We start from the raw sequence: 26,619 nt of genomic DNA on the forward strand, positions 1-26,619 counted from the left end.
GCTTCTGGCTGTCCCTTCCAGAGCAAATGTTCCAGGATTCCCTGACTCCCCTTTCCATCCCCCTCCCTCCGCAGAACTGACCCTTCCTCCTGTCCTTGGGCTTCCGGCCAGTAACAGTTGATTGTATTTGCCTATGAGTCTGTCTGTCCCTCATTCCTCCCCATCCCTCAGTCACCAGCACCAACTTGACTCTGAGCACCTTCAGGGCCAATCTGGTGTAGGAGTCAGCTTTGTAACCTCGGTTGTTTTTGTTTTTTGCTGTACCACACTGAGCAGCATATGGGATCTTAATTCCACAACCAGGGATCAAACCCGCACCCTGTGCATTGGAAGTGCAGGATCTTAACTACTTAACCAGGGAAGTCCCCTGTAACCTCAGTTTTTATCACAGAACTTGGCATCTAATAGGGCCTCGATACGAGTTACTGAGGAAGGAAGTCAGGCCCTTACATGGGCCAGGGCCCAACCAGGGAGTCCTGGGAAAGGGGCAGGCTCTGGGCCAAGCTCCTTTGGCAGCCTCTTTGGAAGAAAAAGCAAAACTAGCTGCCACACCTCAGGGCACCTTGCTGCCAGGGACCAGAAGGAGTGTGGCTTCCTTGGTATGGTCCTGGGTACTTCCGGATGGAGGCAGTGTCGGGGGTTGGGGGTGTCAAGACCTCTCTGTGCAAGCATGAACCCATCGACCAAGAAGTTAGCCCCGCTTGGGGCAGGGTGTAGCTAGCTAGCTTGTGATTGGTGGGTGCAGCAGTCAGTGAACACCAGCCATAGCAGGGAAACAACTGTTCAAAGCCCAATGGGCCATGAAGCCCAGAGCCTCTGTTTAGAGCAGAGGCAGGCATAGGCAGGCAGAGTGGATATCCCTGGGGACTGGGGTGCCCCTTGAGCACCCTGACCTTCCTGATCACCAGCTCAGCTCTGCTGGGAGAGAGGGAGACTGGAGTGTTTGGCCATGGCCCCTCTGAAATGGCAGTCCACTCTCAGTAGACATCACCAGGAGACCTTCGTCTCTTCTAACACAGACCCCCCTCCTCCCCAGCGCCCAAGCTCCCAGAACTAGGTTCTGTTATCCAGCATCCTTTTCCTTCCAGAGGAGGCAAATGAAAAAGACGTCTGCAGGCTTCTAACCACTAAGGTCCAGGCCCCTGGACCAGACCCCAGCATGGACCTGGATGCCTTCCGCTTAGCATGTCCTGAAGTCCAAGCTCTTCCCCACTCCCCTCTCACCTCCTTCAAGGCAAATGGCTGCCAGAGGCCAAGATGACACTGACTGGCAAGGTGGAACGTCTTGGGATTAGCTCTGATTTGAGTTCATTACGAAACCTTACGAAGTGATCAACTCTGAGAACCTCAGTTTCTCTGTTGGTATCGCGGGGGATAAGTGGATCTTTGCTTGGTAGGCCTGTACAGGGGTTGAGAGGTTCTCTTCAGAGGTCGACTGACTCATGGTCCCTTTACAGATGAATAGGGTCTGAGCAGGGCAGGAAGGAAGGCCTGGGGGCCCAGGAGGTATCACCCAAGTGCCCAGATGGAAGAGGATATGAGGAAGGCTGTGATGGACAGGGTAGCAGATAGCACCTTCCTGGGGAGACTTCTAGAGCCTCTCTCACCCTGATCCACCCATGCCTCCAGAAGCCGGGGATAAAGAATCACCCTGATCCTGCCAGAGGGTAAGCCTCATCTCCAGTTGGGCTCTCATTCTTCCCAGGAGTCTAGGGACATCCAAGTCCAGACACCATGGAACTTCATAGCTGGACAGAACTGATGGCCAAGGACCTCCAAACATCTCCAGGAGCCTGCTCTTAGGGACTCTTGTCCCTTCTTGCCTCTTTCCCCTTCACTTTCTTTCCCACAGCATGGCTGCTGCTGTTGCTGCTGAGTCGCTTCAGTCGTGTCCAACTCTGTGCAACCCCATAGACAGCAGCCCACCAGGCTCCGCCGTCCCTGGGATTCTTCAGGCAACAGCATGGCTAATTCCTATCAGTCCTCTACCCTAGCTCAAGGCCGCTCCCTCCAGGAAGCCTCTCTTGATCGTCACCCTGAGTTGGGTACTCTCCTCTATGATCCCACAGATCCTTGTTCCTTCCCTCAGTGTGGACTGAGCCAGGCTGTGCCAGGGCTGGGGGTACCATGGCCAGCAGGAACTAGCTCCTTATCCATGGTTCATCTCTTCCCTCGCATCGTTCTGAGTGACCTTTGTCAGTCCTCCGGCCTGGCAGGTGGGGGCTGTGAACCCAGGTCTGCCTGCCTCTCCCTGGCATGGACACCCAGATCGGGCCTGGCATGGAGGAGGATCAGCAGGTGCTGGCCTAATGTGTGCATGCAGGAATGAAGGCCCTCACCTGCCTCTGAGCCTTGCTCTCAGGAGCCTCGCTCTCAGGAGCCTCTCTGCTCCTTGGTACCACTTGCTACTTGCCATCTTTTGCTTATTATGCAAGACATTTTGTGGGGGAAAGACAAGAATAGTAAGGGAGAGAGCGCTCACCTGATCCTGGTATCCTTTAGGGCAAGAACAAGTGAGCATCTGAAACCATTACCCCCTCTAACTCAGCATCTGAAAATCCCATTTCAGGAGCTCTGGTCACATTGGACACTCCTCGAAGGTGAGGCCTCCACTCTCCCATAAGGCTGGGACAGAGTCTCCTCCAGTGGAACAACAGTGCTTTCTCCCTCCCCGAGCAGTTTCCTTCTCTGCCCTCCAGCACCACCCAGGAATGAGGGCGACCTCCCCAGGACCTACTTTTGGGCCAAACATGGGGGTGGGAAGGAGAGGATGAATAGGCAGGCTTTCTCTTGTCAAAAGCTCAGGATGGAGTCCTGCTGAGGCCTCCCAAGGCCTGTGATATCAAACTTCTGCAGCAGCTCCCAGGTGGGAGAGGAAACAGTGTCAAGGGCAGGTATGGGGAGGGGAGGCCCCTGAGGACCAACTGCTGATGTGTATCCTCCGCGTGCCTGCATGTGCACTGAGCTGGGAGTCCCAGGTCCCCAGATCGAGGCCTAGTTCTGCCTCAGCATCTCAGGGGGACCCTGGCCCTTGTTGACTGTCCCTTCTGGATCATCTGCACTGGAGCACTGCATTTAGCTCAAATCTGGAAGAATGGAAGGACGCTGGGGGACTGAGGGAGCCCCGGTCTGGTTGGGTTATGGTCCAGGCAGCGGGCAGGTGAGCTGAGTGTCATCCTCTCCATCTCTCAGATTGCCCCACAGAGACTTTGCCAAGCAGCCATCCTATTGTGTACTTCCGGCACCTGTTCCTGGCCAGCTGGCATTGCCCCTGAAGTTAAACTACCATTTAACACCTGAAAGATACAGCAGGGAGGCAGTTCAGCCCTGATGCCAGCTACCACCCCAGAGTCTGTGGCTCCCTGCTAAAGCTCCACCTGCCGCCAGGGCAAGACCGAAGCGGCCCAGCAGGGCCTGGAGGGTGGGACAGAGCTGTTGCCTTAGGACTGACCTCAGCCGGAACTTCTTCCAGGATCTGGAGGCCAACAGGCCCAGCACAGACCCCCTCCAACATTGCTTATTGCCCAGGGTGGCTCCGGGGATGGGCAGGGGTGAAGGGTCAGGGGCTTAACAGCTACTCCAGAAAACAGAAATCAAGTTGGCTCGACCGCAGCATACAATTCAGGAAGGGAACACAAACTCAGAATGCTAAACCACACAGAAATGCATTCGGACAACAAAATGAGAAAGAGAGAGGGCCATGAGGGAGGGGCTGGGGGCGGGATGGAGAAGAAGAAGGGGAAGGTGGGAAAGGAGGGTAGAATGAACCAGAAAAGCTGTGGGGGGGCGGGGGTGGAAAGTCAAGAAAACTAAACGACAAACCAGGAAACACAGCTTTGCAGCTCATTTGGAGAAAATGCAAGTTACAAATGAGTAGTCACTAAAAGAAAGAAAGAAAATGGGAGGGGAGAAAAACCAACCAGAGCGAGATCGAGAGATTGAGAGAGAAAGAAAACCACATTCAAACCAAGCAGAGTGGCGGGGCTTATCTGGAGATGGGAGCGGCGCACAGCGGAGCCAGAATACCTACCTTCTCAGTGGTCAGGGACGGGAATGCAATAATAAAAGAGAAAAGAAGGTCTCCGCATTGGGAATGCAGAATCCGGGAAGACAGAGACGCTAAGCTGTGCTCCCCCTCTGAATCGCATGGGGCAGCCTTGTGGCTTTCGGCTTTTGGTCTAGTCCCAGGGATGGGAGTGAGATCCTGCCCAGCCATTTCTGTTTGCTTTTTTTTTAACCCACACACTCCAAGAGTCAACCTTTCCTTAACTCGTTAAACAACAGAAAACCTCCAGAGGGCATGCAGGAAGCAGCTGATGGGAACAGAACCACTGCACGGGTGAAGGAAGGGCTGGCAGCGTATGGGGAGAGAGGCCCAAGTCAGGGGCGAGAGGTGGTGAGGAAGAGACAGAGAGACACACATAGAGACAGACAGACCAAGAGACACAGAGAAACAAGGGCAGAAGGAAACACAGGCAGAGGGGGGAAGACAGAGGGGAAGGTGGACCCACACAGAAGAGAAAAGCTGTTTAAACACGGCCAATCAGAGTGGACTGATGGGGTGAAAGGGATCATGCATTTAAAAGGGAAGGCAACCACAGACTCAATTTGGAGGACTGGCTCAGCCTCAACTCCCCTTTACCCCTGGCTTCAGTATCATTTTTGCTGGCCCTGGTGGCTCAGACAGTAAAGCGTCTGTCTACAATGCAGGAGACCTGGGTTCAATCCCTGGGTCAGGAAGATCTGCTGGAGAAGGAAATGGCAATCCACTCCAGTACTATTGCCTGGAAAATCCCTGGACAGAGGAGCCTGGTGGGCTACAGTCCCTGGGGTCGCAAAGAGTCGGACACGACTGAGCGACTTCACTTTCACTTTCAGTATCATTTTACCAAAATTCATCCCTTCTGTCTTCTGGTTTCATCCTGGAAGAAATGCCAGGATGTCCCTTCCTATCCTGACTGCCCCCCTACAGCTGTGGTCACTGCTCTTTCCTGGGGGCGGGGGGCGGGTAGGGTGGGACGGGGAGGCTGAGATGAGGCAGGTTGGGGAGATCCACGGGCACCTTTTCTTGGAGTCACTCTAGGCCACCCATTGGATGATGAGACTTGAGCCCGAGGCAGAGGCCAGAGAGAGCCCGGGGGCCTTGCTCCCTAAGTCCTCTGCCATCCTCACCAAACAGCAAGGCTTCCCTCAACACTTTCGACACTAGGGGCAGGTGCAGCTGAGGCAGGGGACCCTGCTGCCTGTGGCTGCAAAAGCTGCAGCCTGTGTGTTGGGGAGGGCAGAGCTAGCAGGTATGTTCTTGGGGGTGGAGGGAGGCAGGTGAGATGGGATGGAAGGACTTGTCCCGTGAGGTCATCTTCCTCGTCTGTCCCACATAGCTTGCTTTGAGTCACTCCCTTCCCTTTCTGTGCCTGTTTATTTCCCCACATGTATGGGAACTGTGGGGGTGCGGGGCTCTGTGGGTCTCTGAGGCAGCAATCATGTAGAACTGGGCTGTGTAATGTTGGGCCCCCCATAGCCTGATTTTGGTGCAGGCAGGCTCCCGTGCTGGGGAGCTGAGAGAGCTGGAAGCCGGCCTTGACACCTGTTGGGATCCCCAGGGAGGGAAGCAGGAGCTGAGACACCCAGCAGCCACCTCCCACATCCTCCTCCCCTTGCTCAGGGCTCCTTGAAGTGGGTTTTCTATTGACAACCCTCCCACATCTTGGCTGTGCCTGGGAATCTTGAGGTTAGAAGGCTGCAGTCTCCTTTTGGATCAACCTCTAAAAAGCGGTGTGACCTTGAGCTGGTCACTTGACCTCTCTGAGTCGCAGGGAACAATAAACAGCAGAACCCAGAAATCCCTCTGGGGCTCAGCTCTGCCTTGGAATGGGACAACTAACAGATGTGTCAGAAGCTAGCACTCAGTCCAACCCAGGATAGACTTTTTCTTTTGCCTGAGAGTATCTGGCTTTGCAACCCTCACCTGAATTAAACTCTATCGTGCGTCTTCAGCTCCCTGCTCCAGGGCCTCCTAAGGATCTGAGACCTGGAAGGAATGGAACTGAGAAAGTTCAGGGCTCTGGGAAGCAATGGATGATGACCTCTTGCCTTCCCTGTGTTTCTCAGCTTCTCACCAAGGTTCCTTATAGACTGAGACATGGACGCACCATCTTTTGTTAATTTAAAAGCTGAAGCGGTTCCAGCTTATGCCCTGAGGTGGAGGGGAGGGCTGGTTGGTGCCCAAGGTTTGGCAGGAGCTGTTGGTACTGGAGTCTTTTTTTTTTCTTTTTTTTTTTAGGAGTTATCTTCCCTTTTAAATCCTGATTACAAAGGAAAAAAATATAGATATGTATATGACTAATGTTCACTTGAGATTCAAAAACCATCTCTGCATTAGAAGGAGCAATCCCCACAGTAACACACACAAAAGCAAAATTCTAGAACAACATAGAAGATAGAGGAAAAAAACCCCGAGAGATGCTTTGCATTTCTGTACGTTACAAAATGAAAAAAAAAGAAAGGAAATACGAAGAAAAACAAAATAACAGGAAAAATTACATAAACTTCCCCCCCCCCCCTTGCCGGCTAAACAAGAAATGGAATCACAGTATTACCACGTTTCAAATGGGAGGCTAAAAAAAACAAACAAAAACATAGATGGGGTTAAAAAACGGTGAGCTTTTTCTTTTCCCATTTGTTTCTCTCTCTTTCCTTTTTTTTTAAAGGTAGCATCCAAGAATATCAGCCCACCCTCGGGTACTTTTTCCCAAAGACATTTTTGGTTACTGGCCAAAGTCTGTGACCCCAGAGCCCACCTCACCTCCCTGGAATGAGAACTCATGTCATTTCACTCCTCCGAAAGGATGTGCAGGCAAGAGGGGATGAGGTTCGGGTGAGAGGCCTAGGATGTTCCGAAGTCCCAGACCTCCTAGGATGCAAGGGGTAGAGAGGATCTGGGGGGCATGCTTGGCGGGAAGAGTAACAAAGTGTTGTCTTCTAGAAAACTCCCAGGGCAGTGCCAACTTCCATGTTTGTTCGGGAGACAGGACTGGGGTGCTGCAGAGGCTTCCTCCCACGGCCGGAAGCTAGGCAGCCTTCCCTGATTGCCCTCTCCTGGGGTTTTACTTAATTGGCCATTATGTCTGTGCAGGCCCTGGGCCCTTGCTGGCTGTCGTTTGGGCCTCCAGGGCGGGGGAGGCAGAAGGCCCTGATGGAGAGAACCTGCATTTCTGCGCTTGTCAGAAGATAGGAAGTTTCCTGGAGAAGGTGTCTGGGCTGCTGTGCTAATCCAGCTCTGTGCCCATGGGGTTGGGGATGGGGAAGCTCTATGGGGTTTGCCCAAGTTGGACATCTCCTCTGCGGCCTGTGGCACCAGTCCCTGTCCTGGCCGCCCTCAGCTACCTCTGTGAGCCCTCTCTCCCGACCAAGACAGACCCAGCACAGGAGTGATCCTCCCCATGTAGCCCAATGAGGCCCTTTGGAGCCCAGGAGCCTGGCACCCTGTCCAGGTGGGACGGTTTCAAGACAGGGGATGTCCTTAAATAAAAATGATCCTGAGACTCAGAGCCTTTTGTCAGCTGCCCTTGGCTTTCCTCGCGGAGGCCATAGGAGTAAGGGTGTTTGAGAAAAGAAAAGGAGTGAAAGGAAACAGCCAAAAATCAAAATGAAACTGACCAACACGTACATGTTTGCTGCTGAGACCTGAGGTCTGGGGAGGGACAGCCCCCACCGACACTGAGGCTCCTAGGGGTAGCCTGCAGGTCTGGGGGGGGACCTGCTGGCCTACCCACCCCAAGTCCCCTGTGCCCATCCAGTGCCCCTGCCAGCACTGCAGTCCCCTTCTCCCTGTGGGGGGCTCCACCCTGGACTCTAAGGGGGACAAAAGGGGATGTGGGCCTCTGGGGGGACCTGGGAGAGCCTCCCACCCTGGCCCAGCCCATCCACCCAGCAAAGGCTTCTTCATCAGTCACCACACAGCCCCATGGGTCTCCCGGAGTCTGTGCACCTACTAGAAGTTGGGTGGGGACAGCACCTCTGAGGGAGACGTGCGTGTGGGGAGGTGCCTTAGGAAGGATGGGCCGAGGGAAGTGAAGCTGCAGGTTTGAGACCCTTGTCTAAGCAATGCCCTCGAAAGGACAAGTTTTCCCTGGAGCAGGGACTGCAGAAATGCAAGGGGACAGACGGGGGAGGGATCTGAGAGAGGGAGAGGGGCTGTGAGGGGGCTGAGGAAGGAAGGGCTCTCCAGAGGGGGAAAGGACTCGGTGGGGAGAGGGAGGCTCGGGGCGCCAGTGACGCCCGAGGTCGGGGGGGGGGGGGGGTGTGGGGGGCGGTCCTGACTCTTGAACCTTGTATCCCAACTGCGACTCCTACCACAGCCCATGCCCCCTCCTACCCCCCCATACGCCTGCGGGAAGCGGGGCCGAAGGCCTGGGTTCCTTTTCAGCTCTTTACCCAACTGGCTGATGTCCCAGTGGTCAACCTGCTCTGGCCTTCAGTGTGCCAAGGTCAGGGGTGCAGACCTCCCTCACCCTGACACTAAGGCCAACTGGGCGAAACCACCCGGCCTTCCTGGCCGCTCTGGTGCGGGCAGGGCCCCAGGGACCGGGGAGCGGCCGGCCCCCTCGCACTCACTGGCCCCTACCCCGCGGCGACCCGGTGCGACCCCGCTCCGCCCCCGACCCCGCTCGGCGCAGCCCGCGCGGCGCTCGAACCCTCCGCAAAGCCAAGCGTACGTACATCGAGCGGGCTCTGCGCCGAGCCCGGGCGGCCCCCGTACGCTCCGCTCCGCTGCCTGCTGCCGCCGTTCTGCTGGGGCGACCCCCATCCGCTGCCGCCGGATGGGGACGGCGACCGGCTCCCGCTGGACCGCTGGCTACCCGTCTTCCGCCCGTCGTCTCGGTGTTTGGGGCTTAGCCTGCACCGGGGGAGCCAGCGTGGGACTCCCGGTCTGCAAGCTCCCGCCCCTCCCTCCTTCCTCCCCCACTCCCCCCCCCCCCCCGCCCCCTCCCTTCGCCAGGAAACCCTTCCGGGGTGAGAGCAAGTTCCCAGCCCTCACATTGCTCCCCAATCACAGTCGGGGGCGCCTTTGGGCAAGGGCAGTACCACGGTCCCATGTGGCGCTGGGACCCGCCCGCCGAAGCTGCAGATGTAAAAGGTGCGGGTTCGATCCCTGTGTGGGGAAGATCCCCTGGAGGAGGCCATGGCAACCCACTCCAGTCTCCTTGCCTGGAGAATCCCATGGACAGAGAAGCCTGGCAGGGCCAGAGCGAAGCTATAGTCCATGGGGCCACAAAAAGTTGAACACGACCGAAGCGACCTAGCATATGCCCAGCACTGCTGTCCTAGTAAATTTAGCCACCGATGCTGTTCCTGTCTGTCCACCAGTGCCACTAACCAGCCTTGGGGACTGCAGGCACCCTCCCTCCAGCAGAAAGGGAGCTCAGCCACCCCTTAGAGCCCCCTGCTAGCCTGGCACCTACCTGCTGGGTGATCTGGAATTACTGTAATGGGAGGACAGGGAGGGGCTGTGGGAGCTGCCGCTGCTGTGACGATGGGACCTGCGGCCTGGGGACTCTGCGTGTGGCCTGGGAGAGAAATCGGCTGCCCTCACGGTCTGCCCCATCTCCCTGGGGGATCCCTGTGAAGGCCTGATGGAAGCCTCTGCTTCCATCCCTGACGCCCCTCATGTAGTTTACCCCTGCCCCCATAGCCCATGGGGGCCACCCCATACTCTCCCCTCCCATAACCTGCACCCCCAAAACCTCCCTCTCCTCCCATGGCCCCCATACCTCCCCCCACATAGTCTCCTACAAAAATAACACAAGCCGTGCCCATCCTGGGTACAGAGCTAGTCCATGTGGGTCATTTGTCAGTATTAGGAAAAAGGCGTCCTTCTCTCTAGGCAATCCCAGCCTCCCAGGACCTCATTCGGCCCTCAGCTGGTGTTCTTATGACTGCGATGGGGGCAGGGGTGGGGGGCACTCTCCGCTTCCTCTCTGGGTCTGAATTTTTCCATCTGGGCAGCAGGGACAAAAATGAGCTATCTTCAAGGGCCTGATTCTGTGATTCCAGAAGGCCAGGGCTTTTTTCGAGGGGGATGGGAGAGGGGCGGGCTGAGGGTCTGGAGAGTGGGAGAGGGTGCTCACCTTTTCCTCTCTTTGTTCTTTTCTCTTCGTTTGCTCTTGGGGCTTCGAGATCTACAGAAAGCAGAGACTACCGTGACAGCACAGCCTGAGCCCAAGCTGGCCCGGGGAGGGCGGGGCCTGGGAGCCCTGCAGCTGGGCTGTGTCCTGAGGTGTGCTCCTCTCCTGGGCTGGTGTGGACCCGCCCACCCCACCCCACTGCTTTGGTCCCTGTTCCTCTGCAGGCCTTCTTCCCTCCTTCTCCTGTAAGTCCTGGCCTGGATCACCTTGCATCTGGGTCCCACTTCTGTTCCCCCCAGGAGTGCCACAGGAGATGTGACCCCGGCCCCAGAAGGAGGGGTGACCTGCCCTTTCCTTCTGGCATTGGTCTGGGGAGAAGCCCTTCTGATGAGTCGCCACGGTGAGGATGGCCCCTCCAGACCTCATCTGTGACCCTGGGGCCCCAGGTTCCCTCGGACAGGTCTCTCTAGGGCAGAGTCCAGGCCTCCTGCCCCTCTGTCTTACGTGGTCCAGGCCTGGTGCCTAGGAAAGAAATGCTTTCCCCTGGGTTTGATGATCTTCCTGCTTTGGGATTACTCTTCTGGATCCTCTCCCATCTCATCCTGCTCTCTGGGGTGAGCCCCTCAGCCCAGCTCCTTCTGCCTTTGACTGAGATGGACCAAGAAGCTTCCGCTCAGGCTTCTAAGGTCTCACCCCTGTGGGTCTCTCAGCCTCACTCTCCTTGATGTCACCAGACTCCTGCTCAATCCCTCTAGCCCTGAACACATGCCTCCTTCTGACCAGAAACAAGGTGATGCTAAGAAATGCCAGAATGTGTTTCACCTGAGAGAAGAGTGGGTCGGGGGCAGGCCCAGGATTCCAGAGGTTTGGGTTCTAGAACCCAAGCTTCCTGCTTTGGGCGGGGAGCCGGTCTGGCCTCAGATCATCTCTAGGTCCTTCCCAGGACTGACGGGAACGGGACAGAGGATCTATGCAAGCTGATGCTGACCACTGAGGGGCAGGAGGGGCCCCCATTGGCCCAGAAGGACTAGAGAGGGGCGGCAGGGGAGGAGGGAGATGGGAAACTGGGGGATTGGGAGAGCCAGGATTAGGTGCTGTTGTTTAGTCGCTCAGTCATGTCCCACTACTTTCTGATCCCATGGACTATAGCCCACCAGCTTTTTTGTCCATGGAATGTTCTGGGCAAGAAGACTGGAGTGGATTGCCATTTCCCTCTCCAGGGGATCTTCCCAACCCAGGGATTGAATCCACATCTCTGCATCTCCTGCAATGCAGGCAGATTCTTTTACCGCTGAGCCACCGGGGAAGCTCTGGGAATAAGGTGTGGCCATGGGCAGATGCTCACTGCCGGAAATGAAACTGAGAACTCTGCCCCTCCTCAGGGGAGCTGCGGGTGGTGGGTCTGGCTCCAGTGCCAACAGTGGGGATGTGACTGCCCCACAGCCTCCTGTCCTCCACGCTGAGTTTTCTTCCACTCTCCACATGCCTGCCTCTACTTGGGTTCTGGCCTTACACCTCCTTCTCTGCAATCCGTCCTGAAAAAGTCACTGTCCTGCTGTCGTGCTCAGAGTCCCTTGCTGGGTCCCAGCCCCACAGAGTGGAGGTTTCACAGTCTGGCAATTAGGCCTGTTGGCGGCTGGCACCAGCCCCCCAGAAACTTCACATGCAGGCACAGCCCGCTTGCCCTGTCTCCTACTTACTGAGCCTTTCTACTTCAGGGAGATCCTTCTGCCTGCAGGCCCTTTCTCTGAGAATCTGGGGTCCTGATGTTTCTGCCTTCCTGACTGGCACCTCCACAGAAATATCCCTTGGACACTGGACCAGTATACTGTGTTGTCTGGACATTCTTGGGGCTCCCAAGGCAAGGCTGACTTATGGGGCAAATGAGAGTTGCAATGGCCTTCCTCCTCCCCAACCCTCCAGCTCTCTGTCTGGCTCTGGGGAGGAGTCCCTGGTGTGGGAAGATGGAGCGGACAGGACCCTGGCAACCCTCCTCGCATCGTGGCTTCCTCAGGCCCTGGAGGGGTGGCCACTGGCCTCTGTCCATGTCCTCCTGCCCCGCCTCCACGGGGCGCCACTCACCTGTGCCGTCTCTTCCTCCGGGACCCAGATTCAGACCTGTGGGGCCACAGAAGGGTTCTCTTGAGCCCACACACAGCCTTGGTCATGGAGGGGGGCAGTCCCACAGAAGTAAGCGGAGGCCCCCGGGGACAGAGGGTACCTGTCTCGGCGGTGTTTCTTCACACTCTTCTTCTTCTTGCGAAGGGGTGAGGAGCTCCCACAGCTGCGGACATAGTGACGGGGGTCGGGGGTGGGGGCTGTCTAGTGAACTGGGGCCCTGGGATGGGTGGGGGTGGCATGGTGGTGGAGATGGCTGGGGAAGCCCGGGCGCCTGGGGCCTTGGAGTTGAAAAGGGGATTCCAGGGCTTCAAGCCAACAGCCATCCTACAGCGAATCAAGGCCCTGAGGGTCCACTAGGTCCCTGAGAGAAGTTGATGGAGCTGCCTGTGTTGTCCCCTCGTCACCTTTCCAGCCCCCTGGGCACTGTGAGCCAGGACTGTTTCAAACCCAAAGGTTAGAGGCTCCAGTGATAGGATTTCTGGCCTCTGCGGGGAAGTGCTGGAACGTTGGCTGGTGCCCAGGCCCTGAGGTGCAGGCCTCCAGCCTCTGGGGAATGGCCTGGGACCCTCTCCCACCCAAAGACACCCTCTCCTGGCCCAGCCCATCCCTCCCTGCCCCACCCTCATCACTGACCTGCACTCAGAGTCTAGTCTCCTCTTTTTGCTGAGGGCGGGGCAGAAAGAGGGGGAGACAGACAATTGGATGGGATTAGTGTGGGCTCCAGACATTTGCCAGGGCCTCACTTAGGACAGGGGAGAAGGCGCGTGTAGAGATGGGGAGCCATAGGTGACCCCAGCCGGGGGTGTGCAGGACCCCTGTGGGAGGGTGCTGGGGACCAAGAGCAGGTGCTCCGAGGTGTGAGGCTGGGTCGTGGGCCTGAGCAATTCGGGGGTGGCTGGACATTGGGGTGGGGTGGGGAGGGGGAACTCAGTGCGGGAAAGGGCCTGGTGAAGGGAGGGGGCTCAGTGAGGGGCAGGGCCCACAGTGCTGGGTGTCAGAGCTCTGCCCGCCCAGGGATGCGGCCTGGGGGCCCCACTGCGCCCCTCCCACCGCCTCCAGCCCGGGGCTTGGGGGAGGGGGGGGACGGGGGTGGGGGCGGCTCTCACCGGCTTCTCCGGTGGCCGCCTTTCTTTTTCTTCTTCTTCTTGGGAGGGGGCGACGCGGAACTGCTGGACCAGTGCTTGGTCCTGGGTGAGAAGGGGGACAGGGTAGGGCAGGGCGGGGTGGGGGTGGTGAGGGCAGAGGTGACGGGGGAGGGGAGGCCCCCATCCCACCCCCCATCCCCCGCCGCGGCAGGCGCTGACCTGTCCCCCCGGTGCCCGCGGTAGCAGGAGGCCGGGCAGTCGCAGTCCACCGGGCCGTCGTCCTCGTCGAAGGGCGCGTACTCCAGGCCCAGTTCGGTGCCCTCGATCAGCCGCGGGGTCTCCGCCACGCTGCCGGCGACAGGGACGCTCAGCACCTGCCGCCCGGCGGCCGCGCCTTCCCGCTGACCCGGGCAGCGAGGTGGGGATGGCCCCGACCCCTCGAAGGTCATCGGGGGTGGGGAGGGGATCTGGGGAACCACACCGGGAGCCTCCCTCACAGGGCGCCAGCCTCAGCGATGCTCTATTTTGTCCCCATCCTCAACCAACCAACCGTGCCCTATTTTGCAAAAGAGAAAGAGGAGCACCGAGCCCTCCCCCCTCACTTAGCCCCCCCTTCTAGGTTCTCACCCTCTGGGCGCCCCCTCCTCCTCAGTGAGGCCCCTCCCCTCGCTGAGGCCCCTCCCGACACGGATTCTTTGCCCCTCGGTCCCCTTCATTGAGCCCCCCTGCACCCTTAACCCCAGAGGCCTCGTCCCGAGCCCCTTTCCCCTCCTCAGTCCCCCTTTTCCGCCACCGAGCCCCGCTCTCTCTCTGAGGCCCTTCCCCCTCTCTGAGCTCCCCCGTCTCTGATATCTGTCCTTCCTTAATCCCGCAGACCCTTCGCCCCCTCCCCGCCTCCCCCCAGCCCGGTCCTCCCTCCAGCCCCGCTGCCTCTCTGAAATATTCATAGCCTCTCCTCCTCCTCTCGGCAGCCTCCGGAGGCCTGGTGGCTCTTCTCCCGCTGCCTGGCTGTCATCAATCACTGCCCAGTGGCAGCGGGCGCCGGCCTCGGCACCCTGCCCGCCTCCGGGGCTCCCCATCCATCTTGCCGCGCTCTCCCCTTCACTCCGCAGGGACCGCAGCATCTGGTCCCCTCTCCCGGGCTCAGGAGCCCCCAGCCATCTTCTGCCACCGACAGCTGTTCCCGGAGGGCACTTGGAGGAGCAGGTGCTTTGTCTTTAAAGGCTGCACATGTGCCCTAATTATGCGCTGTCCCTGAGTCGCTTTGTGACCCAGTGCCTGTCACTCTTGCTCCCTCTCTGAGCCTCTTTCTTCAACAGGGGCATCCTAATTACCTTATAGGATGGTTATGACAATTCTCTGAAGTCCCGATGTGTGCACATTTGTTTTTTTACTGGACACGCCCAGAAACAGACCCTCCAAAGGCCCAGGTCCAGGGTGATGGCCCCTCATCTTCCATTTTTCATTCCTGCGCCGGCTCAGACAGTGCCCCTCCCAGATGGAGGCTCAGCCCTGGTTTTGCCAGGCTCATCCTTTTCCTGCCCAGAGCGAGGGAGGCCAGGGCTGGGATGGCAGACCATTAAAGATGTGACTTGAGCTTTGGATTCACACAGACAGGTCTGAATCCAGGCATGACCGCGATCACTGAGCCTCTGGGTCCTTATCTATACAATGGGGTAAAGAATAGCCCAGCTTTGAGGAGAGGATTAAGTAGGAGTTTGGCTATGAAGCTCCTGACAGAGGCCTGGCCCGTGACTGTGGTCTTCCGCACGGTCACCATTGTTAGACAGAGGAACCTCAGTCAGACACACACACCAACACCTCCTCTTCCAGGGAGAAAACTGGTTTTGACACATGAAAGAGACTGGGCAAGATCACAGCTACAGGTGAGATTTTCAGGCACAAACTCCAGCAGAGCACCCACTTAGCAGTTCTTTGAAGACTGATTTTTGTATTTAAAAAAAAAGAAAGAAAGAAGAATGTAACCCAAATTGCACAAGGTTCGATAGCCTTGAGGCCTGTGTCAAGAACGTCACTTGCTGGACTTCTCTGGTGGTTCAGTCTCCCTACTCCCACTGCAGGGGGCACAGGTTTGATCCCTGGTCAGGGAACCAAGATCCCACATGCCTCACAGTGCGGCAAAAAAAAAAAAAAAGAATGTTATTTGAATCCCAAACACCATCCTGGCCTTGGCAGCCTAGAAGTCACACAGGTGTTATGAGAGGTTTTTCTGGGGGGATGGACGGTCATGTCATTGCTCTGCTCCCTCAGAGCCAAACACCTGCACATCCCTTCATTCAAACCTCTCCTCTCTTCCCCATGCTCCTCTTCCTGAAGCCAGGGGCCTCCTACTTCCTGTCCCTTGAACTCCACAGCCTATCCCAGGGCCCATCATCCCCACACATAGCCCTCAGCCACACAAATGCCTGACACATACGCCATAGACTTTGGCAAAACTTCAGGGCACCAAAAACATTGTGTGGGTGAGCTGGTGGGAGGAGGGAACTTCCCTTGATCCCGACAGAAGGCAGGGAATCCTTTCTTGCCTCCTGACATCGAGCTGGGTTAGCCACTGAGTCCAGGCCCTCGCTGGGCCCTCCTTATTGTGCTGGCTGCACTCCTAGACACGTCTTTCCTTTCTACCCCTGCGTTGGGGACAGGGCTCCCCATGCCTGCCCCGCCCCATCCTCCCTGCCTGAGACCTTATTGTTTGATCTCTCTTAATTTCCAGGCTTTTCTAAGAGGCTGACATGGGATCTTTTATCTGCTGGAAGCATTGAAAGACAGGCATGGGGACTTCTCTAGTAGCCCAGTGGTTAAGACTCGGTGCTTCTAATGCAGGAGGGCCCAGGTTCAATCCCTGGTCACAGAACTAGAGGCCATATGCTACAGCTAAGAATTTGCATGCTGCAGCTAAAAAAAAAAAAAAAAAGGTCCCGTATGCTGCAATGAAGATCCCATGTGCTGTAACTAAGACCCGATGTAGCCAAATAAATAAAAAAAAGTTTAAAGAAATAGACAGGCATAGAGGAGATGCATGTTTGGAGAGACATACAAGGTCTCAGAACCTTCTGGTAAGACTTGTCCTGGCAGTTCCAGTGATGTAAACAGACTTAGGCTGAGGCCTGTATTGCTGGTTTTGTGCAGCTGGTGCCACCACATCCACTTTGCAGGCTCTCTCAGGGCCAGGACACTGGGTTCTCCTGTTCTGACCTTCCTGGCTCATTATAATATATATCACAAATAATGCCATTCATGAGAATGTTCTCTAATGTATAAATGGTTCTCCATGGTTCACATTCCACTCAGAACCAATTCCTGATTTAGAGAAGTTGCATTCTCCCATTTCACAGATGAGAAAATTGAGGCCCCAGGGACGGAAAGAAATATCTATGGTTTGGGGACCTTTGATTAAGAATGCAAGTTCACCTAAGCAATTGACTTTGAGAGTTCATGTGCACACAGGCCGGCCCTGGACTCTACCGGCTGGGCTTCCTCACTGTGGATGTTAGCTCAGCTGTCCCCTTCCTGCTTTGTAGACACAGTTGTGAGTGTCTACACTGAGTTCTAGATTTATTTAGTGATTTCTGCTCTTAAGTTCACATTTGTTAGCAAGTTTACCCCTCACCACGTCTGTGGAATAGGCCAGGGAGGCCTTCTTCCCCAGCGACAGAACACACCGAGCCCCACAGAGCTGACCAAAGCAGGCCCAGCCAGAGTCCACTGCAGAGGGACCAAGGGCCAATCGGGGCTGAACCCAGCATCACCCAGGACACCTGCTGGACCGGCTGCTCCCGGGAAGGGCTCTGACCTAGGAAGAGATGCCTGTCACACGCTCTTCCTCCTGACAGCAGTTTCACTAATTAACTAGTTCTGTTTCCCTTTTGCCAGGAGCCTAATGGCCAATTGACAGATGACTGAGTTCACACAGGGGAGAAGGAGGCTTCCAGGCAAAGGGGAGGCCCTTTCTGCTCACAGCCTGGGTGCCAGGCCTACTGGGGCTGGGGGGAGGGGGAAAGGGTGGCAGGAACAGAGATAAATCAGGCCTGGGGCCTCTCCTATAGCGCCTCATAGCACGGGGCAAATATATGAGACTCTTTGGAATGCCATGGACTGTAGCCCACCAGGATCCTCTGCCCATGGGATTCTCCAGGCAAGAATACTGGAATGGGTTGCTATTCCCTTCTCCAGGGGATCTTCCTGAACCAGGGGTCGAACCCAGGTCTCCTCGTTTGCAGGTGGATTCTTTATTGTCCCAGCCACCAAACAAACTGCTAACAAACTTGTCTTCTATGTCTTTAACATTTTAGTAGGATCCTGGGACCCTGCCAAGTCTATATTCTCCCCTGCTTCCAGAGCAGGAGTCCTCCTTGGAGGTTTGTATTTCCACCCAGAGAGCAGGGAGCGTGTCTTTTTCTTTTTCCCTCCCCACCTCATAGCACTAATACAGGGCTGGGTGTACAGCACAGACCCTCAAGGACATTTCTTCGGACGATGGACATTGCAACCTTTCTGTGACCTCCTTCCCAACATGTCCTGGTTCTTAAATGCATTATTCATTCATTCAAGGAAAGAGAAGATCAGGACTACTGGAAAAGACTTGGAAGTCATCCACTAACAGGAGGGCATTCCAGCTGGGGATGGATGGGATCCCCAGGAAGAACAGGGAAGGCAGACCTGAGGACCTAGCAGATCCTCGTGGGGAGCCAAGACCTGAGAAGTGGGCAGGAGGAAGGGAGGAGCAGAAAGCCATCAGAGGGGCAGGAAGACAGTCACAAAGGGCTGACTCTTGGAAGCCAGGGAGAGGGAAAGCAGGTTTCCAGAGGGGAAACGGAGTGGTGGCACATGCCAGGAGAGGCCAGGCCTGCGGAGGCGCCCGGGCCAGGCCAAGCAAGACTCAGACAGCTGCAGCAGGTCACGGGAGTCACGGGGGCAGAAGCCAGATCTCCGTGGCTTAAGGAAGCGGAGACAATGTGTACTGCACGCTCTATAGAAATCTGATGGAGAAAAGAGAGAAACGTGTGGGCTGGCGGCTGGAGGAGAAAGCAGAGTTGGGGAAGGACCGGAAGCCGACTAAGAGGAAGGAGCCCAAGGGAGGGTGTGGGCTGGAGGGGCAGTTATCGCTGGAAGGGCCCTGAGAAGGTGGCAAAGGCAGGTTCTGGAAGAGGCCTCTTGCCCTCACACTGGATGGAAGGGGAGAGGGTGGCTGCTTTTCCAGAGGAGCCCTGGGGGGCATTTGAGGGGGCACGGATCAGACAGGCAGGACCTGATGGTTTTGGAGGTGGTACGGGTTGCAGCGGAAAGATCTGGCTGTCTGGAGGTTTGAGAAGGGAAGGGAGGGAGAAGCTCACCTTGGCCTGGGGGCGGGGATGAACCTGCGGGGTGTTACTGAGGCAGCCACAGCCCCTGCCGAGGGGGTGCTGTGGGCTCTGGAGGCTCGCGAGACAATGGTGTGGTGTGACCTCTGAGGGGAGAGAGCAGGCTGGCTGAGCCTGGCTCCCCTAGAGCACCCACAAACCCCCACAAGCCTGAGGCTGGCCTGACTCTGGTTTGGGGGTTTTCCCCCCCTTTTTGGCCATACCACGTGGCATCTGAGATCTTAGTTCCCTGACTGGGGATTGAACCAGTGCCCCCTGCAGTGGATGCGTGGAGCCCTAACTGTTGGACCGTCAGGGAGAATCACCATCACTGACTCTGCTTTGCGCTCTTGCTCAAGCCAGAGAAGTGAGATTAAGTGGGGTTAGGAGGGGAACCCCCTCACCTGAAATAGTCTACAATTTCTATAGGCTGGGCTTCCTGTCTTCGAGATCCATCTCTTCCTGCAATGCTGTTTGCCCTCAAGACAACAGCAAGGAAAAGCATTCAGAAGGCACTGCTGCTGTTTTACTTTCCTGCCAACAAAGGTGCCCAGGGACTTAAGGTCTCAGCAAGATGCCCACCCTGCCGTCACAACAGGACACTCTCAGGGACAGGCTGGCCCTGCCCTCCTATGGCAGCTGCTCAACTTTATATGGTTTCGAGCGGTTGATAGTTCTCCGAGACGAAGTCTGCCTCCCTGTAACCTCCTTGTCTTATCCGCAGCCCATGGCACCCGGTGCTCCTGTCCAGTGTCAGCTGCAGAGATGTCACCCCTACAGAGCCTGTGCTCTCTTTACCGGATGGGCCTTTGGCCGAGCCAGTGATGGCTTTTGGTGCGCTGGTCATTTCTCTCCAGCATCCGTGTTTACTCAGCAGGCCACTATCTAGGTGATAATAGTTGGGGCGGAGGGACTAGTCTATCAGCCAATAACAACACTGAGGGCAGAACACTTCTCTAGTCTCCTGGTTTGCAGCCCAAGATTCCCAGAGATGAGATATGGGCTCTCTCTCCCACCGCTGGGCCAGACATAGAACCCAGGTTGGCGGGGAGAGGACTTCAGTGATGCCCAGGTGCCCAGCGGCTCTTGCCCAGTGCCCTGGGCCAGGCCAGAGCTTCCGGTGGACAAGAACCATACCCTCTCTGTCTCCTCTTCTTTCTTCCCACCTCCAGCCCCAGCCACCTGAGTGAGCCCTGGGAAGGCTGCCCAGGGCTGGCCGGAGGCTGCCCCCTCCCCCGCCCTGGGCCCCCCCCCCCCCAACCCTGGCAGCACTCACACGTGGCCCCCAGGCCGGTCCTCCCTGGTGAGCATTCCCTCCTTCTCCATCAGCATCTGCCGGAAAGTCCTGACCTTCTGCCGGGTCTCCTCCTCTGAGTACCTGCGGGGCACAGGGAAGGCGAGAGCTGCAGTCTGGGCTCTGGTTTCCTCCCCACCTGCCCCCCCAGCCCCTCCTCCCAGCCTTCAGTCACGCAGGCACTCTCCAGCTGGATATGACCTGTCCGAGGTCACACCACCACCAAGGTTCTCAGGGCTGGGGAATCCGAGGTCACACCACCGCCAAGGTTCTCAGGGCTGGGGAATCCGAGGTCACACCACCACCAAGGTTCTCAGCGCTGGGGAATCCGAGGTCACACCACCACCAAGGTTCTCAGCGCTGGGGAAGCGCAAAGCTGACCCATTTTGCACCACATCAGCCAACGAGCCAACTAAGCCAACAACCAGGCAAGCCAACCCATAAAGTAAAGGGAGAGTTCCCAGAGGTGAGGACATCTCCCAGGGGAGACCGGGCTCTTCCTCCTGGCCCTGTCCCACCCTGGGACAGGCCTCCCTCCCACACCCAGGCTGCAGTCCCTCTCTGGAGACATTTTAGGGGAGAAGCGAGACCCCTGACCTTGACACATATGTGGCCTTTTCTGCCTTCCTCACCATGTCCTGGGGAGGGCCTCAGGGCATCCCTGCCTCTACAGCATGAAGGCTGCCAAGTGGCCGGTCCAGGATCGCAGAGGTAGATCCATGGCTGCCCAGCTTGGGATGGGGGTGGGGGGATGTAGTCCGGGCTTTGGAGGGAGGCTCCTGGCTTCTCTCCTCCGCCCTCCCTCCCTCCCTGAGCCCAGTCTCAGGCTGAGGACCAAGGCCCAGAATCACCTACCCCTCATCTTTGTTCCCACATCCGGGGTCGTTGTCACCGCTCCCACACCACCAGTGTGACAGCTGTCCAGGCCTCCCAGCCCATGTCCATGCTGACCCCTGGGGCGTCTGTGCTCACCCAGCCCCTGGCCCTGTGCCCAGCACACACCAGCTGTCAGTGGCTGTTGCTGACTGAGTCTTGTCTCCTAAGCTCCCACCCTCTCCTCCTCCTGGGCCGCCCTAGACAGAAACCATGGTGGCCAAATAGGACCTGGAGTCCCACCCCCTCTGTCATGTGGCTATGAGCTCTCTGTGCACACAGCAAGCCCATCCACCCAACCCTATCCATGAAAACAGTACATCCTTCCCTGTCAGGGACCCCATCTCTTTTCTCCCTTCTTCCCTCCTCTCCTTCAACAAGCATTTGGGATTGACTCAGCCTTTTTGGAGAGCAATTTCGCAACTGTTTTCAAAAACCTTTAAAAAAAAAAAAGGAATACAGCTTTGATTCATAAATTAACTTCCAGGTTTACTCTGTGGAAATAACCACGGCTGAACACAAAGATGTGACTCATGGGAAGTTTACAGCAGTACGAGTCCTCCTGCCTCCCCAGCCAGGTTAGGTGCTAACATTTGTGTTTCCATAGCAACCTCAGCCTCCTGGTTCCTCCTGGAGGGGTGGTTTCTGGGCTAGTCTTCATTGTTGACTCTTCTGCACCTTACACTGGCCTGGGAATTCCCCGAGGACAGGGACCTTGTCTGTCTGAATTGACCTTGTGTCCCCAGCATCTGGCACCTTGCCTGCCACATGGGGCCTCCAAAAATGCTTTTGAATTCTGGCGTGACAGTTTTTGAATCTCAGTGCTCCCACTTTCTAGATCTGTGACCTTGCACAAGTCCACATGCTTCTCTCAGTCTGAGTCTGTACACCTGTGCAATGGGATAGTAACCCGCCTTTCAATATTGTTGTAGGATTAAGGGAGATGACACGTAAAAGCACTTTGCACAGTGCCTAGCGCACAGCAGGTGTTCAAGAAATGGTGGTGATTGAGGATTATTTGTCCCAGAGCGATGGGGCCAGAGGGTCTAATTGTCCCAGGCTCTGTGCCTTTTTCTACCCTAGACCCCTCCCAGGTCAGCAGGGTCCTGGGTCAGAAATCTCCTGAACCTCTCCCCTCTGCTCTCCCAGGAGGCAAAGGCTGAGATGGAGAAGGAGGCTGGTACCCAAACCTTCCATGCCCTGTGGGTGCGACAGCACCTGCCAACTCAAGGCCATGCAGGAGGCCCGGCTGGCTAACAGTCAAGGGCTCGGACGGGGAAGAGGGTAGGCAGGCCGAGGATGCCTGTCTCAGCGCCCCAGCCTCCTGGCTCAGCTGCTTCCCCAGCCAGTCTGGCTCCCTCACTGCCACTTCCACCATTTGGGAAAAATGCATCAAATTCATTTTTGCTCTGGGGACTTCTTGGGTTGCCCTTTGGGGCTGGGGTGGGGTGAGGGGACAATACATTTTTAAAGAGGTCCTCAGAGTGGAAAATGTCTCCTTCTGCCCGCCTTTGCCCAGATCCAGCATTTCCTAGAAAATCACTTCCTTGGTCATTAAGTTGATCTTCATCATGTGGTGGTAGTGGCCCATTTTACAGATGAAGAAATAGAGCAGGGAGAGGGGAGGGCTCAAAGCTCCAAGCCCAGCTTAGTAGTCCTCATGAGAAGGGGCATGGTGGGTAGGATGTGGGAAGGGGGATGTTTGGGGCCAAGGCTGGAACATCACCTCATAGAGGCTGGGGGCTTTGTCCCTGCCTCCACAGTGACTGTGGGCTGCTCATAGAGACTGCCCAGGAAGATGTCGCCAAAGGCAGCATCCATCACCAGTGAATTAGCCACCATCCATCAGTATTAAGAAAGGGATTGCTTTTCAATGGGGCCAAAGAATGTGTGTTTCCATGACTAGCGGGAAAGTGAAGTCGCTCAGTCGTGTCCGACTCTTTGCGACCCCATGGACTGTAGCCTATCAGGCTCCTCCGTCCATGGGATTTTCCAGGCAAGAGTGATGGAGTGGATTGCCATTTCCTTCTCCAAAATGACTAGCAGGAATATTTGTCAAATGCCTGCGAACCTGGTAAATACATGCAAATGAACCAGTGTTTCTTGAAACGGATATTAATGACCGGATTTTTAGCAGAGCAAAGATCCCTAGCGTTTGTGGAGCACTTTCTGGGGACTGGAGTGGGGTGCAGGAGCCCTGTACTTGCCTTAGTCCAAAGGCCCCTCAGAACAACCCCCTACTTAACAGGCCAGTAGCTATGGCTTGCCCAAGGTCACAGGGCAGAGCTGGAAGCCCCGACTGTTGGGTTCCAGAGTGGCTGTGGCCTCTACCGCCAGGGCAGCCGCTAAGAGATGGCAGAGGGAGCGGGTTGATAACCGGAGAGCTAGCTTTATGGGAGACTCCAGTCTAAGGACCACCTGGAGTGAGGGCTTGGGTGGTGGAAGGGCCCCTGATAGAATATCTGGAGACGACCTGTTGGGTGCATCCCAGCGAGGAATGAGCCTTTGATGCCAGGTGATTAGATACCAAAGACAGGGTCAACAGCCATCCCCCTTCACCTGAGGCTGCCCCCCTGGGATAATAAGCCTGCCACGGCAGGGGGAGATAGCGGACTTGTGGGGAGGTTCTGCCATGAGTGAGGGCCCTTAGGAGTTCTCTGAAAGCTTGGGGAGAGAACTTTCCTATGGACAAAGTTAGGTAAAGAGGGTGGGGCTTAGGAAGGGGGCAGGGGCCCAGAAGGGGGCGGGGCTTTGTGAGGGGGAAGAGGGCGGGGTTTGTGAGGGGAAGTGGGCAGGGCTCTGTGACGGAGAAGGGGCGGGGCTTGTGTGGGGAAAGGGGTATTTTCCTAGAACGCGGCACGGAAGGCTGGCTCTCATCTGTCCCAGGCATCTGTTCCCTAGCAACGCCCACCCGCCCTCACTCCCTCCACTCCCGGAGTTTCTCAGTTCAGCAGGATCTGCAGGTTTAATTAAGGTCTGGGACTCTCTCTGCATAAGGATACTCCACTCCCCACCCTAAGCCCCAGGGATCTCATTTCTTCGGTCACATCCACAGCTCATCAAGCCTGTTTTCATTACTAGCTGGAAATCTCCTTTCTGTCTTCAACAGCCTTCCACCCATCCATTCCTCTCTGCAGGGATCCTCCCCACCCCCACCTGGTCTCCAGCTGGAGGTGAACAGCAAATTCCTGCGCCCTTTTCTTACAAGCCGCCCTGCCTGGCAGCCTTGGCCCTGCCTTCCTAAGGGCCTGTGGTGGCAGTGACAGTCTCTGTCTGAGCCTCAGTGTCTTCTGGGCTCCACAGGGGCGAGTGAGCCTTGTCCTGGCTGCCTCTTGGGGATGAACAGACACAGGTGTGGTCTGGAAGGGCCGCTGTGCACAGGCGGTCTGCTCCCACGTGGCTCCAGGCGCTAACGCACTGGGCCTTTCCGATTTCTCAGCTCACTGACAGTGCCAGCCTGTTGGGCACGCCCTGCTCCCCACTTTGACTCCCTCAACAGCAAGCCCAGTAGTTTCAAAGTACTCAGCCAAATGCAGAAAGGAGCCTTGGGAACTCCAGTTTTCCTTGGAGAGGTAGAGATGGGAATGACTCTGTTTTTTTCTTTTTTTCTTTTTTGCCTCCAGTTCCACATTACGATGGCTGCCCCGTCTCCACAGGATTTTCAGGGGAGGTCCCTAAATCCTTACTGACTGATGCACTGTCCTTCCTTTTCAGCCTGACGAACTCCTACTCATCCTTCAAGGCCCATTCAAATGTCTTCTATCAGAATCTCCCCTCCGAGCTCCTGAAGCACTTGACCTTTCCTGTCCTGCTGTCCTTTCTATAATCCTGATCCTAACCTATTTTATGGCGGAGTTGGTGTTAACATGCCTGTTTCCCTTCTGAGATGGGGAAGGAATAGGGGTTGGGAGAGGAGTCTTTGAGGAAGTGACTCCAGTTCGGCTCTGGGGACCAGTGTTGCCCAGCACAGCATCTGGCCCACTTGTGTGCCCCTGGTTCTGAACTAGACAGGGTGAAATCTAAGCTTCTGGGTGTGGCTGCTGGCTGGAATTCCCTTGCTGAAATCACAGGCAGCCCTCACACGTAGTAGGGGCCCGCTGTGCATTCTTGCCTGGCTGCCGCACCTGGCTATAGACCAGGCAGCTCGAACCACCCATCTTACAGATGGGAAAACTGAGGCCTCAAGTTGTCATTAACGTTTACATGCCCCTCTCCTACACCAGACTGGATGTTTCTCGTAGGCATGGGCTGTGTCTCCTTGGCTGCTGTGACTCTAAGCCCAGATGAGAACTTTATATAGAGCAGGAGTTCAAGACAGCTTATTGGTAGAATAAAGTAATACATGAATGAAAGTTCAACTGGGCCTGCAATAGCTCAGATTCTGACCTTTCAGGCTCCGGGATCCCAACGCTGGCCCCGCCCTGGCCCCGCCCCGAGTCCCTCCCGACCCCGCCCACAGCCCCGCCCCGCCCCCTTTCCCGCTCACCCTTGCTCCTCCATCATCTCCTGCAGTTCCATGCACTTGAGCTCCACTCGCCGCTTGCGCTCGTGGTCCAGGATCTCGCGGTGCGCCCGCTTCACCAGGCCGGGCTCCGCGGCGCGCAGCTCCTCCTCTGCCCGCGGCCAGGCCCCCGACGAGGCGCCCGGCTGCGGGAAGCCGTTCGCCGCGTCGGGCGGGGACGGCACGCTCGCCGCCCCGTTGTTCACGGTGGATGACATTGTGGCTGCCCCTGGAGCGGCTGGCCTCGGCCCTGCGGGACACACACAGACATCCGGCGGGATGGTCACTTCTCGGCCACCTGCTAAGCTCTTCTCGGCGCGGGTTAATCCTGGAGATTTAAAGGCCCACTCAAGGCTCTAATCCACTTCCACTCTGGCTGCAGAGCTGGGCGGTGGCAGGTTTGCACCTGTGGGTCACACCTCAGGTCATGAGGGGGCATCGGACACTGGGCTGTCCCCATAGGTAAGGTGAGGTGGATTCAAGGCGGACTAGATGGCTTCTAAAGGAGGTTTGTCGCCTTCAGGGACCTAGTTACCATCCAGGACAAAGCTCTCTGCCCCGGTTCCAATGCCTGGGCCTGACTGCCTGGTCACTGCCTGTTCCCTGCCTGCACACCTGGCAGTTCCCCAGGTTTTATTCTTGTTTTTCCTTCAGGTTCAGTTTAATACCACCTTCTCATTCCCCAGTACCCATTTTTCTGGCTCTGGTCCCTGGAGTCACAGACCACACGTGCTCCCCATCCCAGTCTGCTCCCGGACAGCTGTGCAGAGACCAGAAGATGGAACCTTCTCCAGGCTCACCTCCATTCCCACTACAGATGCAGTTTTCAGTTCCTGCTTCGATCTGGCTAACTTTTCCAAAGTCAGCATTCCAGGTGGGGGCCTATCTGGGCTGAAGCCCACATGGCCATCCCCTCCTTTGTTCTGGAAACATCGCTTGTGAGGCAGAGACCAGAAGTGGCACTGACATTAACTTTCTAGGCAGCCACATCCTTTCGCCAGCTCAGGGTGGGAAGGGAGTAAGCATGGCTTGGAAGGTGAGAAGTGGTGGCTCCACGGCCCAAAGTAGAGCGTGCACCTGTATGTACCCTGCACAGACATGCATACACACACACACACGCACATACACACACACACAAGCACATACACACCATGGACTTAACAGAGGGGAGGCACCTCCCGAGCTATTTCCAATTCCTTTCTCCAAGGCTCTGCTAGTTGCTAAGCAACAGGGAGGCCGCCTTCCCAGGGAGTGGGATGGG

The 26,619-nt window shown here is 56.6% G+C and overlaps 1 protein-coding gene across 1 annotated transcript in view; it reads right to left on the reverse strand.

Annotated features, from left to right (window-relative positions):
- SRRM3 (serine/arginine repetitive matrix 3) overlaps positions 1-25,576 on the reverse strand; it is a 30,187-nt gene extending 4,611 nt beyond the window's left edge. The window contains exons 1-10 of the mRNA XM_068969623.1: positions 25,344-25,576; positions 19,967-20,068; positions 13,553-13,681; positions 13,355-13,435; positions 12,882-12,911; positions 12,349-12,411; positions 12,210-12,245; positions 10,131-10,181; positions 9,465-9,569; positions 8,722-8,899 (exon numbers count right to left, since the gene is read on the reverse strand). Coding sequence (XP_068825724.1) covers positions 8,722-8,899; positions 9,465-9,569; positions 10,131-10,181; positions 12,210-12,245; positions 12,349-12,411; positions 12,882-12,911; positions 13,355-13,435; positions 13,553-13,681; positions 19,967-20,068; positions 25,344-25,576 — 1,008 coding nt within the window. The remainder of the gene's footprint in view (positions 1-8,721; positions 8,900-9,464; positions 9,570-10,130; positions 10,182-12,209; positions 12,246-12,348; positions 12,412-12,881; positions 12,912-13,354; positions 13,436-13,552; positions 13,682-19,966; positions 20,069-25,343) is intronic.
- Between the last annotated feature and the right edge of the window lie 1,043 nt (positions 25,577-26,619).

This window comes from Capricornis sumatraensis, chromosome 3 (genome assembly GCF_032405125.1).
Source record: "Capricornis sumatraensis isolate serow.1 chromosome 3, serow.2, whole genome shotgun sequence".
In the NCBI taxonomy this organism is placed as follows: Eukaryota; Metazoa; Chordata; class Mammalia; order Artiodactyla; family Bovidae; genus Capricornis; species Capricornis sumatraensis.